Here is a 15376-nt window from a genome sequence, read left to right on the forward strand (position 1 = left end):
CCTGGGATAATTAAAGCAGAGGAATATTGCCTCTGGGGTGGATTGAATGTGCACCAGATAGAAGAGATAGGGCTCTGGAAAGGTTAGTTTGCATATCAAAGTCATGCTCCAGGCTGGGCCATTTGCCATCTGTAAGAATCAGCTCGACCAGGGAGGGGCAGTCTCTCTGCAGCCAGAATGGTTTCTTATGATGTCAAAACATCATAATATACAGGAAATTATGTATACACAATACATTAGTATTCCTTTATAATAGAAGAGGAAACTGAGGTTCAGAGAGGTCCAGTTAGAGCTCAACTGGTATTTATCAGAGTAAAATTAAACTTGAAGCCTGAACAACCATCAAGTGCTATCCTGCATTAATTTTTCCTTGAGTTCTTCCAAGCCACAGTATTTCCAGATATGTATTTAAACAAACAAGACAATACTGCTAGAGTGATTTGATTTTTTTGATGGATTATTTTGTAAATTAGTACATTGTAGTTAATATGCGCATTTACCAGAGTTGAAGACACTGTAATTAAAAACATTCATCAAGCAATACTTTCAGTTGTTCAATTTTCACAAATTTATATTTCATCTTATTTGCACTGGGGAGTAGGGCTTTCTCATTCAGTAGACCATATAGCTTGTCGGTGTATTGTATGGTGTTTTGTTTTCTCCAGCCGGGACATGCGTGAGTCACTTCAGTCGTGTCCAGCTCTTTGTGACCCCATGGAGTGTAGCCCACCAGGCTCCTCTGTCCATGGGATTCTCCAGGCAAGAATACTGGAGTGGGATGCCCTGCCCACCTCCAAGGGATCTTCCCAACCCAGGGATCGAACCCACATCCCTTACATGTCCTGCATTAGCAGGTGGGTTCTTTATCATCTGGGATAGACAAGTAAACATGGTCTTCACTCATTTAGGTTTCACATAAGGAACTTCCCAACAAAGAGCTGTGAGGTCTTGGAGTTGTATTCACACCTTCATTTAGAAAAACTTTATCTATTCTATGGGAGACAGATTTTATTGTTTGAATGGGGGGGGGGTGCAAAAGTGAACTGTTACAAAGAATGTGAACTATATATATTACAAGTAAGCTAAAACAATTCAAAATTTAAAGAATTTCTGGAGAACATAACTCAGTGTTAGAAGCAGGGAAAAAGCAATTTTTGATGGGAAATCCTAAAACAACAATTAAGCTACAGCTTTTAGATCAAACCTAAATCTTAATAGTTGGGAGACTATATTTTTATCTTTTTACTTATTGAACTTATTTTGGCCTTGTTTCTTTCCAAAATGAACTTGGAGAAAATCCTCAAGAAATGATAATATAAAATAAGGGTAATAAAAGAAAACTCTATTTCTTCCTGCTCACAATACTTCTGACACCAAATGTGTGGGCTTTCCATGCCAAGCAGTTCTCCAATTCTCTGTGACACCAGCTGGGTGCCCTGCAATTTAATTCATTATGACACTAACTACCCAGAGTTAGCAAAAACTCCACAAGTTAAGGGCTCAGTCCCATAAGACTGTCCCCACTTCAGACACTTGTCACTTGTCCTAGCTTGTCACTGGAACTTCTGACTGGCTATAAACCAGAGGTTCCCATGACTCTCTCCTTGAGTTTAATACTTTGCTAGAATGGCTCATAGAACTCAAAGAAATACTTTACTTACCGTCACCAGTTTATTATAAGGGATATAGCTCAGGAACAGCCAAGTGGAGATACAAGGGCAACATACGTATCAAAAGCGGGGTAGCTTCATGCCCTCTCCAGATCACTACCCTCCTGGTAATATGGATGCCTTCAACAATCTGGAATCATTCTGAACCCCACTCCTTTTAAGCCTTTATGGAGACTTCCTTATGTAGCCATGGCTGATTAAATCTTTAGCCATTAACTCAGTCTCCAGCCATTCTCCCCTCCTCAGAGATCTCAGGATGGGGCTGAAAGTTCCAACCATCTAATCACATGGTTGGTTTCTCTAGCAACCAGCCCCCATCCTAAGGTATCTAGAGTTCCATAGAGAATCACCTCACTAACTTAAACACAAGTATGATCAAAATGGGGTTTCCTTGGTGGCTTAGCGATGAAGAAAACGCCTGCCATTGCAGGAGACACGGGTTCAATCCCTGGGTTGGGAAGATCCCCTGGAAAAGGAAATGGCAACCTACTCCAGTATTCTTGCCTGGAAAATCCCATGGACAGAGGGGCCTGGCGGGCTACAGTCCATGAGTTTGTAAGAGTTGGACACAACTTAGGGTCTAAACAACAATGTGGTCAAAAGGGACTTACTGTGAATAACAAAAGACACTCCACTCACCCTTAATTATTCAGGTGATTACAAAGGTTTTAGAAGCTCTGTGCCAGGAACCAGAACAAAGACTAAATATACATTTATTACATTGAACCCAGGTCTCCCACATTGCAGGCGTATTCTTTACCATCTGAGCCACCAGGGAAGCCCATCATATCACAGCATGTTAGGAAATAAAACAGAAAGAGAAAACTGGGACTAGTGAATGAAAGAAATGAGCACACACGCTAATCCACTCCAAGAGTTTAAATAACTCAAGGCAGAATTTAACTCTGAGCTTTGTAGTAGACACTTTAAAATTGTATTTATATAATTTATATAAAAATATATATAATTTTATAATAATTACATATTACATATCATATATATCATATAATATATTGTATAATAATAAATACATATATAATTTATTTATATTCCATGTTTACATGAAAATTTTAATCATCCATAATTTAAAGTAAATACATTAAACACAACTGCCACATAAAATTTAAATTATTGAGGAAAATTAATGGTAAAATTATAAACCCTCTCTTTTAAAAAATTTTAATGGATTTATTTTTTAGAGCAGTTTTAGATTCACAGCGAAACTGAAAGGAGGGTTCAGAGATTTTCCATACACCCCCTTCCCCTCCTCATTATCAATGTCCCCCATCAAAGTGGTACATTTGTCACAGTCAGTGCACCTACATTAATACATAATCGCCCAAAGTCCATAGTTTACACTAAGGTTCACTCTTGGTGTTGTACATTCTGTGGGTTTCAAAAAATGTATAATGGCATTTTTCCCACAATCATCATATGATACAGAATAGTTCCACTGCCCTAAAAATTCTCTGTGCTCTGTTCATCATCCCCTTCTCCTTGTCAACACTGATCTTTTTACTGTCTCCATAGTTTTCTGGAACCCACTTTTAAAAAGGAAACTTGATACAGTAAGTATTCATCAGAAAATAGAAGACAAAATTTTCTCCAAAGAAACATGTTTATTGGCCTGAAATTCTGTAAGAAATTAATTACTTTAAGGGATGGAGACAGATATATCAGATAACATCCATGACAATCTTCCAGAAAGTACAGGTGGAGATCTTATTTAGCTATATCCTATAATAAACTCATTAAAGCTGTAAACCCAATTTAGTAAGAGTCTTCCAGGTTCCAGGTTAAATTCCAAGAGACTAACTTGATTGAGTTAATGTTTGGGTAAACCACAGGGGTTGTTAGATAGCACACCCCCTACCTAGACTGGCTTCTATAAATATCATTTAAGAAGGATTTCTATAAGCACCGAAGTTTTGCCTAAAGAATGGTCTTCCATGTTGTTTGAGAACAGAGCCATGCTTTAGAGACCAGAAGAGTAGGTTGATATTTTAGTAGCAAAGGTGAAAAGCTTAACTAGTACTTCCCCCATGTGGCAGTGAGATGCAAGAGGATTTTAGGCAACTGAATTTGCTCAAATACTTTGATAAAAGCTAAACTGAGATTAGAGATTCACAACATAGCATTATCAGAGCTGGTTTAGGCATAGAAAATGTTAAGGCAAGTGTTTGAAGATGCCTGTCTTGGTCATAAAAGAAAATCTTAGAGAAGCATTTAATTCCCAGTAGTAAAACCTTCCCTTGAGTTGAGTCAGTGTTTGTTGAGTACTTACTACATGTACCAGCTGCTTGATTAGGTATTATATACAGTTTACCTAATTTAATTGGGTGAGTTATATATTAAGAATTCCCAAGTAGATATATTGGCCCGCTGTATGATGAAAATCATTGACTAAGTGAATTTTGGAGAATGATTTCCAAGTATAATGATTTTTCAGTGATGTCATAGTTAAATGTTAGGCTTCCTTTCTGGCAGTAGTTAAATACAAAGTTCACTGATTTCTTGAGGCAAAGGCAATGCTAGGTGTTAGATGAAAAGTTTTCATTTTCCTCCTTGGCACACTGGAAAAATATTCTTTCCAAATTCTCTCGAAGTTAAGTTGGAGCCATGTAACTGGGTAGTAGCCAGTGGAGTGCCACAACCCCCAGAAATGATTGCCTGGGCTCTCTCTCTCCCTTGGCCTTATGGCTACAGGAGGAGAACTCCGGAAAGACAGAACCGCAGGACAGAAGGAGCCCAGATCCCTGAAGAGCCACTTGTAAAGGACCACTTAGGAAAACTGTCCAACCTTCATTAAATCTGTGCACAAATGAAAGGAATTTAATTCTGTTAAGCCAAAGAGATTGTGAGTAACGTGTTAAAGGAGCTGGCTAGTGTTACCCCTCCTGGTTTTGTGATACTAAAAATGTATTGACAGCACAGAAGAATCTTTCTATTTTATACACAAAAACATGAATAAAATTTTTTGAAATTTGCATCAGATCATGCCCAGGTGGTGCAGTGGTAAAGAATCCACCTGCCAATGCAGAAAACATAAGAGATGTGGGTCCAGTCCCTGGGTCGTGAAGATCCCCTGGAGTAGGAAATGGCAACTCACTCCAGTATTACGATACAAATTTAAAAGAGTTGAAAGTTAGGAAACTTAACATGACTATTTCATAACTCTTGAAACTTCTTTCTAATTTGTTGGTGAGCCATTCATGCCTATTTCAGTTCTTCTGGTGATGTTTAAAATAGAACCGAAGGCCCATCAAATAGTCTTCCGTTGTCACTGCAGAATTATTTGAAGATGGATGAGAATTATTGGCACTAAAGACAGTGGTCCCTCCATATCGACAGGGGACTGGTTTCAGGACCCCCATGGAGACTGAACTCCACAGATGCTAAAGACCCTTAAATAAAAGACTGTGGTACAGTATATGGCCCACATCTGCAGATTCAACCAATGGTGATCCATCTTTGGTTCCATCTCTCGTGACAATTCCATTGGCCTAATGTCCAAGGCCTCTGCAAGGGACATGCCCAGTTAGAAGAAGCACTGAACTCAGGTCGGTCCAATGTTATGCATCAGGCATAGGTGGTTCTCCTTGTCTAAATGCAGTTTACCAATCAGGGGTCCATTTTTACCAGCAACATGGTTCACAAATCACTTTATCAGGTTGCCAGGGGAACAGTGCTAAAAAGTTAGCATAAGGTCAAATTCTCATGCAGAAGGGGAAAGGATTTTGTTAGCCCTTTACCCACATACAGGTTTCTGTCAACTTGATTGCAATGGATTCTTTCAGTATATTCCTGGACTGTACTTGCTAATCATTTATTTAGGGCTTTTGCATTGATAGTCATATCTGTATATGTGTGTATATTTGTGCACATATGAAAACACTTTTTCTGGGTGTAGATATCAATGACTTCTCAGGAATAATTTGTAAGTGTGTCTTTTTTGATGCTTTAAAAGAATTTACATAGTATTGGAATTCTCTCTTCTTTGAAGAGGTGGTATGCTACAGTTATGGTATTAACTATACAGCTGCTGTTTGTAGGCTGGAAAGCTTATGACACATGTCATTTTGTAAAATCATTACTTATGCTCACTTGGAAGGTACAGTATATATCCAGATAAAGGGGATATCATTTTAAAAAATGAAAATCTTTGTATATGTGGTGCTCCTTGTTGCTTTTATAAGGTATCTTAAGAAAGAGGTGGGCTCAGGCAAGGACTAGCTGTTTTTGCAAGCAGAAATGGCAGGAAATGAGAATGTCCAGAAATTTCAGGCCTCCCAGGGTTGAAAAAGACAACTGCTTTTATGTCCTGAACATTAATATAAATATAGGGATCCACGCCTTGTGGTGAGGATCAGGGTAAGGGTGTCACCTTCCCAAACAACCCTATTATTTAAGCTAGCCTCAAGGTGGCCTCCATTAAGATGAAAGAGTTAAGTATGGACACAAGGAAGCAAAGAAATAAAGCAGGCTTAAGAACTAGGACTAGAAAAGACTTTGGTTATGGTTATCTGCACAAGGAACTGACTGGAAACAATTAGAAGCCTATTAGGGTTTTAAGGAAATCTTAAAGCCACAGAAACCTTAATTCTGGCCTGAAAATGTGCTATCTCTATTAGCTCCTTTAAAGAAACAGTCAGGCCTTCAAATCTGTATCAGTAGAAAAAGAACTGACAATGATGTACAGCCCCAAGGAAAGTATCTGCTCCAACAGTCATTTCTGACATGGTTCATGGATCAGGGAGTAGAAGCAGGGGTGACCTGACTGTCTGACCAAGGCCCTCCCTCCATGGCCAGAGCAGTGCATCGCCATAATTCTTGCTCAGCTGGGAGTCAAGACTGCTGTGAATGAGTAGCTGTGTGCTCCTCATCCTTCTCTTTTCCTAAAAAGAGAACTGCTCTATAGGAGTTTTTGAAGCAGTAATCCTGTCCCTAAGCACCGCTGCATATGGGACAAGAGGAGCAATAAACTGCTGAATGTCTTGCATGACACTGACAATGAGAAGCTGATAGATAAAACACATTTTCTCTTTCCTGTGACCCACAATCCCTTTATCCCAATGCTGCTCGAATGTCATCTTCCAGAGGTGCTGGTAGCTCAGCTGGTAAAGAATCCGCCTGCAATGCAGGAGACCTCGGTTTGATTCCTGGCTCAGGAAGATCTGCTGGAGAAGGGATAGGCTACCCACTCCAGTATTCTTGGGCTTCCCTGGTGGCTCAGCTGGTAAAGAATCTGCCTGCAATGCAGGAGACAAAAGTTCGATCCCTGGGTTGGGAAGATCCCCTGGAGAAGGGAATGGCGACCCCCACCAGTATTCTGGCCTGGAGAATTCCATGGACTGTATGGTCCATGGGGTCACAAAGAGTCGGACACTGAGTGATTTTCACTTCACTTCACTTGAGAGGCGACCTAAAATCACAGCCCATCTCTTTCTACTACCTACCCTTCCTTGAGTCTCTACACCTTTACCCTCTCTCCATAGTACCTATTGTCTTGCTCCCCAACTGCAATGTAAACTCTTTCTGGGCATAACTTTGTCTTGTTGCTGAAGTCCTAGCACATAGACATGGTTAATACATGGTAGGGTCTCAGTAAATATTTACTGGGGGAGAAAAAGACTCAATAATTAAGAGCTTCTGATTTCCGGGTGGGGGAAGCTGTGTTCACTTGGTTCTATTTTGCTGTTGATCTGTGTCACATTGTGACCAGTAAAGATTATGATTTTTGTGCAAGGATATTGAGATTACTCCTTCCAAGGTGGCATTATCCCCTGTGAAACCTAACCAAAATGTCATCCTACTGGAAAAATACATGCAAAAAGCATGCTGTTCAGTATGTTTTGTAATACACCACATTAACAAATTGAAAAATAAAAACCATATGATTATCTCAATAGATGCAGAGAAAGCCTTTGACAAAATTCAACACCCATTTATGATAAGAACTCTCCAGAAAGCAGGAATAGAAGGAACATACCTCAACATAATAAAAGCTATATATGACAAACCCACAGCAAACATTATCCTCAATGGTGAAAAATTGAAAGCATTTCCTCTAAAGTCAGGAACAAGACAAGGGTGCCCACTTTCACCATTACTATTCAACATAGTTTTGGAAGTTTTGGCCACAGCAATCAGAGCAGAAAAAGAAATAAAAGGAATCCAAATTGGAAAAGAAGAAGTAAAACTCTCACTGTTTCTTGTTTGTTTTTAAGACTGAGATAGCAATATGTCACTCCCATGGGAACCCCGCTTCTTTTTTGGAATGGGCACTGGTGGTCCTAACTGCATCAGGCTACCCGATTAGACCTTGCAATTCTTTTAGAACCCCCTCTGCTCCATGATTCAACAAAGAATGATATAATTAACTACAGCTGACTTGAAGGAGAGGCTAACGATCACCAAGCAGAAGTCAATCCAGCCTGTGCCAGGTACCGTGCTGGGCACAAGGAATATAGTGACACTGCTCTTGCCCTCCTGCTGGTTAGTGTCTTGGGGAAACCTCAACGTGGTAGAGAGGCAGTTCCACCAGTGCTTTAAGAGTTACTCTAGGGGACGCGAAGGGCTGTAGAAACACAAGCTACAGGAGTCTCAGCCAAGTGAAAACGTACACGGGCTTCCTTCCTGGGTAAGTGTCAGCTAAGCTTGGACCCAAAGGGTAAGTGGAAAGTGTGTCTGTATGAAGAAGGGAGATGCTGAGTCACTTTGCTGTACACCTGAAACTAACACAACAATGTCAATCAACTATATTCCAATGTAAAAAATAAAAAAAAAGAAGGAAGATGAATGGAGTGTTTTCTAGGTCAAAGAAAAGATACAAAAAAAAAAAAAAAAAAAGAGGCAAACAGAGGGGGTATTACAATCTTACTCCAGCTATCCATCCTGTTTTCACCTACTACTCATCCTCCTTTCCTTCCAACTCCAGTTTCTAGCCTGTCGGTTAGCCCCTTTCTCTCTAATCATCCATTGCTCAACCCAGGAACCTATAAAACAAAGAAAATGACTAAGGAGTAGCCACTGAAACCTGGAACCAAGCCTACATTACACTTAAAAATTTTTATTTTCTGCAGAAAAAATATTTTGACTACTACATTTTTGGAGTTCATTAGAAAGATCTGAAATGGATGACACCAAGCTGTTTGCCTAAAATAATTTCCCAAGCCCAAAATGGCATGGATGTTTCCTGAGATTAAAATAGAAACTTGTTTTGCTAACAGAAAACAACTTGGAAATCAAAGAGTCATTTAAGTTGAAACCATTATTTTTCCTTTTCTTGCAGAAAATGCCTGTGTTTATACACACTAAGAGATCAGGATAGTGAGGTCACTCTGCCACAAAATTTTCCATTAAAAAATTTAAAGTTGGAGAAATCTCAAAAAGAAAATAAAGATTGGGGTAAAGTTTGTAACGTAGCAAACTCAGTCAATAAACATTTATGAGCATGAATGAAACATACCGTTTCACTACATGAAACACACCGAACAAAGAAACTTGCCCTTGTAGAGTTTGCATTCTAGCAGGAAGAAGATGGGCAAAATAAGAAATAAGCAAATTATATAGGAAACAGATGGTACAGTGGTAAAGAATTTGCCTGCCAACGCAGGAGACCCAAGAGAGGCAGGGTCGATCCCTGGGTCAGGAAGAGCCCCTGGAGGAGGAAATGGCAACCACTCCTGTCTTCTTCCCTGGGAAATTCCATGGACAGAGGAGCCTGGGAAGCTACAGTCCATGGCATCGCACAGTCGGACAGGATTGAGCACACAGGTACAGAAAACTAGAGGATGAGTGGTTTGCAGAAAAGACAAAGAAGAACTGGCAGGGGACATCAGGAGGGGACAGGTTGCATTTTTAAATAGGGTGGTCAAGACTGGTCACCTAGAAGAGGTGACATAGAGCAAAGACAAGGGAGGGTGAGAACCACACAGAGAAGAACTCTCTGGGTTCAGGTGGAAGTGACCGTCAATGGCCTAAGGCAGGAACGCCTGAGTGTGGAAGAAAGGCATGGGCGACCACGGATTAGAGGAAGGGAGGGCATAGACTGTTAGTTAGGTCGGAGAGGTGTGGGATGCCAGATCAGTGCCCCGGGCAGTCATTCCGGGTTGGGTGTGGGATGAGAGGTGACTTGATCCGACTGATGCTTTAACATGAATTTTAGTATAATCATTGCGTGTTTATATTTGAACACAGCCCTTCTACAATACATTTCACTCAGCAGTAACAGAGCAATAATTGCTCAAAATGGTTCTCTAAATGATCTTCGAGGATTAGGCACCACAAGACTTAAGAAGTAACTGCTCTCCCTCTCTGGCGGGCATGTGCCCCTGAAGGGGCAGCCGCTGCTATCCTCCTACTGTGCTCAGAGTCGAGCTGGCGGAGACGGAAACAGTCTGCACCTCTCTTCAAAACTCGAAGACGCCAAGCATTTCGTTCGGTTGGTTACAAATTTTTTAAAAACCCTGCCTCTGCCAGCTCTGCGGGAGAAGCAAACTCCCAGAGTTTGCCTTCGCTAATTTGTCCAAGTCGTGCTGCGGTTTCGTTTAAATGCAGACACAGCTCAGCTCTGGCCCCACAAACCTCTCATCTTGGACTTCGCCCTCCGGTGAAAGCTAGGGCTCGCCCCTGCGGTCCCCACCTGTTCGGAAGGAACCCGCGGAGCGCGCACCTACGCCCGGGGCCCCTTTCCTCCCCGGCTCAGACTTTCCTGCTGAGCACCCTGCTCTCCCTGGTCCAGGCCGGGCTGGCAACTTTTCTCCCAGCCTGGCGATCGCCCGGCTTGGCTGGTCCCCAAGAGACTCTGCCTTTCTGCAGTGCCCCCGCCCCCGAGCTTCCCGCCGAAGGGCCGGGCGCCCTCCACCCCTCACCCGGGGACCCGAGGGCGGCGAGCCGAGCGCACGCGCGCCCCCCGCCCCTGCGCCCCTCCCCGCAGGCGGCGCGGCTTCCCGGGCAGCGCCTCCCCTCGCGGGGAGGGAGCCGGAGGGGCTCGGGACGCCGCAAGCAGACCTGCTCCGGCTGCGTGCCGCGCGGCTCTCCTCCGAGAGGGGCAGCAGTAACCTCGGCGCCCGCAGCTCCTCGGGGGAGCCGAGCACGCCTCTTCTGCGCCCCCAGCACCCGCCACCTGCTCCCCGCTTGCAGCTGAGCCTCCGCCCGGGACTCGCAGCCCGAGATGGATTTCCTTCTGGCGCTGGTGCTCGGGTCCTCGCTCTACCTGCAGGCGGCCGCGGAGTTCGACGGGAGGTAAGTCGCCCCCCGGGGACCCTCTCTTGCTCTATCCAGCGCTAATTTCACACCGCCCTGGAGTCCCATCTCTCTTCTCTAGGGCCAGAAACGGGGCCACCGCACGGCCTCGGCGGGAGGAGAGCCGTCGAGCAGCCGTCTCCACCAGTGGCTGCCCAAGGCCTAGAGGGCGCGCCCCCTGCGCGTCCGGGAACCCGGGGAGGCTGCGCTGCGGGGTGGGCCGCCGAGCCCTAGTCGGGGCTGCGGGAGAAGGGAGGTGGAGCCCGGCATCTGGGCTCTGAGGGCGCGGGTTAGCTGCCCCACAGGCGGTGACGTGCGGGACATCCCTTGGGTGGGAAATTCTTGCTTTAGACAGCTCTGCAGTGGGGAAACTTCCAGGTGGTCCGGGCCACATCCCGCCTGGGGGCTGTCACGATGACTCACACAAAGGGTAGGGAGAGGAAGCCACTGTGTTTCCAGAGGGAGACCCGTTTGCTTCCCCACTTGGTTTCCTTGGTGGGAGGGAGGACTCAAAATAAGGACCGAGGGGCCGGGGGGAGGACGCTGCGCGCGCGTGTGTGGGTGCCTGTACGCACACACAGCTCCCGAGACCTCGGGCGAGCCTGACTGCTGCGTGCTCTGACAGGTCCCAACAACCCCAGGCTCTGCTCCGCTCCCCTGTCACTCAGCCGCTCCTCCTACTGCAGAGCGAGGAGCCCTCGCCCCGGCTGCCAGATCGGCTCCCGAGTGTGTGCGTGCATGCGTGTGTGTGTGTGTGTGTCGGGAGGGCGTGCTTGGTTACTCCACCTCGGTGCTATTACAGACCAGACTTGCCCCGAGCGCCCATCGCTGCTGCTTAAGCAGAAAACAGGCAGCAGGAGCCAGGAGAGATTTTTAACTTGGGTCCCACCGCCACCCAGTCAGCCCTCATGCAATGACCCTCACCCCCGCCCCCGCGCAGCCAGAGAGACTGCCGCACCTGTTTTACCTGCAGTCTTGGAACGAATCAATTCCACGATTGATTGGCTTTCTTGTGCCTGGAAGGAACGGAGGGGAGCCAGTGGAGCGCTGGAGAGAAAAAGAGCAGCCGCTTGTTTATCACCTGGTCTCAGGAAATGTAAAGTTCGGGGTTATTTGTCCTTTGGGCTCGGGGGCAGAAGCGGGAGATGAAGGCAAGGGGAATGAAAAGATTAGTAAAGTTAAAAAAAAAAAAAAAAGTGGGTAGCGGCCAGAGGCTGTTTTATTTTATTAAAGCAATGATTTCCCCACATTCGGATATCCTGTGCGTTTCTTGCACACATATTTGCAGCAAGAAATAATCACATGACTATGCATAGATTTTCATGTAGTCTTAAAAATATCTAAAACAGACGATTAAAATATTGATCCTCTGGTGGAGGGGGTGGCGAGGAGAGTCGTCGAGGTAGGTGTGAATCTAAACAAGGAACCGATGTACCAAATAAGGTGTCAAAGTGGAATCTGGTTGGTAAATCGGATCCTGAAATCCAGTGTTTGCTTTAGTCCTTATTTATGTTAGAGAGGACGGTAACACGAATTGTTGATGCAGGAAGGAAAGTTTCAAACTACAAGGACACTTGAGATGTTAGCTACACTTTAAACTCTCCTTGGTTTCATTTAGTCTTCTTTCTCCAGTACGTTTTTTTTTTCTGAAACCTTTTTTTGCAGAAGAGTCATATCCCCAAAAGAGTTTTGTTCCATTTGATTTTGAGAAACCTCCCCTCTTTCTGCCCCTTCCCACAGGTACCCCCTTATACAAGGCAGACTTTTTTTTTTTTTTTTTCTGCTTTGACATGTCTGATTTAATACTTTTCAGTTTACCATGAATCAGCCAAAACTGGCCTTCCCCTCAGTAACAGGTGTGGGCCTTTGAGGAATCTGTTTTATTTCAAACTTCAGAAACCATCCTGTGAGTGGCAGACTTGAGAATTCTTCATTTTAGCTGGTGCTATTTCCCTGTAAGAAAGGATCTTCCCCTCCTTTTTCCCCTCAATTCTTGCGCTGTTGTATATATGTCTGTCTGATGTTTGAAATTAGATCATAGCAAAACCATTTCTCTGAAGGTGTTCTGTTGTTTAATTTCTTCAGGCATGAAAAGGATTCGTAGAAAATTGTTGGGTGCTATTAAAAAGTTTTTCTAAAGTACTGAGAAAATTATTTTTGATTTCAAGAGTGTCTTTATTTAATTTGCATCTTTTTGTTTGGTAGGTGGCCCAGGCAAATAGTGTCATCCATTGGCCTGTGTCGTTACGGTGGGAGGATTGACTGCTGCTGGGGCTGGGCCCGCCGGCCCTGGGGACAGTGTCAGCGTGAGTATCAGCCGGGGACGCCAGCATCTGTGGGGGGCGGGCTGTCCACTGTCAGTCATGGCTTCACTGTGCACATCGGAGGGCTCCTTACTGAGCAAGGCTTCCTGGTGTGGTTCTGACGTGGGAGTTGCCCCTGACCTCTTACTCTGCCCCCTTCCAACCGGAATCCCCCCTACTAAAGTAAGGTGCCAGTTTTGTTATTCCCAGAGGTACCTAAGACGCCCATTTTAGCATTTGTCCTAGGGACCTCCAGCTCTTGTTTTCCCATCAGGCTTACTCTTTGCTGTGGGCTGTGAGATGGGGGTAAGATAATGAGTCTAGACTGTATTTACACTAAATAAACTCTGAACCTTACAGCACTTGTAAATTCCTTGCCATAGCTGTTGTATAAAGTGGCCTATTTGTAAATCTTTTTTTTTTTTTTTGAAGTGAGATTTTATTGACTGGATTCTAAATGGACCACCCAGTATAATCAAATAGCACTTAAAAAAAATCATTTTGAAGTTCTATGAGTAGTCAACATCATGTAATAAGTGCCAAATCAGAACACTGATTTTTTTTTACCTTTTCCATAATCACAAATGGATATTTTACTGGTAGAAATCAGAGCCACACCCCAGAAGTTTGAGAAATTCATTCCCACTTTTTTATCTACATCTTAAAATTTTATCTTTCCCAATTGCCCTAACAAAAAAATTCACAAAACATTCAAGTAAATTTCTGCCATATCTTTGGATCCCTAGATTGGTATGTCTGGTTAGATGGTGGAACTGAGTTGATTTCGATGTATTCCATTGTTTTTAACAGTAATAAAAAAGGGGCTTAGAGAAATATGGAAGGGTGGTTAAAAAGGCTGGAGTTGCAAAGGGAGGAGCCTGCCTTAGAGAAGTGTTGGCGAGGTGAGGAATCAGGTAAATTTCAGTTTGGAAAGCTAGGCATTTCTTAGTTATTTCAGTCTTTGGGGATGTCTGCCCCTAACTTTGTGAAAGAGGGAGAGTAACAGCCCTGGGTTGACGTCTCTGGTTAGGGAGGAAAAGGGAAAGGGGACTCATGGTTGTTTGCCCGTTCCTTGCAAGCCACTGGGTCAGACTTGTTGCACAGCTGGGTCACTGCTGCGTTTATTAAAGGCAGATGGTGGTAACTCCAGTTTTTGGTAAACAAAAGAACAAGGTAAAGCTTCTGTGCCCCTACTGGTTGGTCTGTTTCACGTTGTTTTTAAGGGAAGATGGTCAGAGAGAAGAATGGTACCTGATGGACTATAGTCTATGGTGCCACTTATGCCACTGGGGCAGAGGTGTTTGCACAGCTGGAGGCCACAGGTGTGGAATGTGAAGATCAGTCAGGTGTTGTTAAGCGAAAGGTGAAGAGAGGACTCTTCTCTTGACCCAGTCAATATACACACCTCTCCTGAATAAAAGATAAGTAGCTTCTTGGCAGGCAGGAAGGTAGTTTCCACCTCCTTCATTGCCTTTGTTTTCTGAACACCGCCAAAGCGAGTGTTGCAGCACTGTGGGGTGTGCACAGGCCCCCAGCCCCACCCAGGACAAGGCTGCCTGGCAGAGCGCACTGGAGTGCACCTCCCTTGAAGGCAGCGTGCCAGGGCAGTCGGCAGAGGCAAGTGGGAGGATATTTGCACTCTGCCAGCTGTGCTTAAAGAATTTTGAGGAGAAAACTCTCTTAGAGGTTCATCAGCTGTGGAATTCCCCCAGAAAGAGCTGTTTTATGTCTCTTTATCTTGGAATTAAATTTGCTCTGATACACACTGCCTTGGCAGTTCTGAATTTGAATGAGTTTAAAGACCTTTGAAGAGTCCAGTGGTATGACAAAATCTAAACGTCCAAGTGATTGCCTGGCATTTCATTTTCTGTGCAGTAGTTTTCCCAGCAGATACGGGACACTCTAATTTTCTGTACCTTCATTTTGTTTCTGAAAGACCGCACAAGCAGTCAAATATAGTATTTGATAGTATTTATCTTTTCTTTCTTGCATTGGATCTGAGGAAGCTGCAACGTGGCATGAGTTAGTTATTGAAATGGTGATAAATGCGTTAAGGTGATCCTTCACAAATCCCAGTTTATCTTAGATTTGATGAAAATTTGAAAGGCAGCATAATGGAGGAAATGTGGACTCTGGAGCTAGACTCCCTGGGTTTAA

The 15376-nt window shown here is 44.0% G+C and overlaps 1 protein-coding gene across 22 annotated transcripts in view; it reads left to right on the forward strand.

Moving 5' to 3' along the window:
• The first annotated feature begins 10045 nt into the window (after positions 1-10045).
• The window catches only part of NPNT (nephronectin), a 100419-nt gene continuing 95088 nt past the window's right edge, over positions 10046-15376 (forward strand). For 3 of the 22 annotated variants that reach the window (XM_086406929.1, XM_086406923.1, XM_086406926.1), the window contains exons 1-3: positions 10098-10916; positions 11890-12012; positions 13122-13222. Coding sequence is in view for 18 of the 22 variants with exons in the window: in XM_086406923.1 (XP_086263049.1) it covers positions 12011-12012; positions 13122-13222 (103 nt within the window). In the remaining 4 variants the exon portion in view is untranslated. Of the gene's footprint in view, positions 10917-11856; positions 12013-12734; positions 12872-13121; positions 13223-15376 lie in introns of those variants that run through there. The other 19 variants (XM_086406939.1, XM_086406921.1, XM_086406935.1 and 16 more) reach the window with 14 other exon arrangements.

This window comes from Bos grunniens, chromosome 6, assembly GCF_055505025.1.
Source record: "Bos grunniens cultivar Pamir isolate PY7600 chromosome 6, Bosgru_T2T1.0, whole genome shotgun sequence".
In the NCBI taxonomy this organism is placed as follows: domain Eukaryota; kingdom Metazoa; phylum Chordata; class Mammalia; order Artiodactyla; family Bovidae; genus Bos; species Bos grunniens.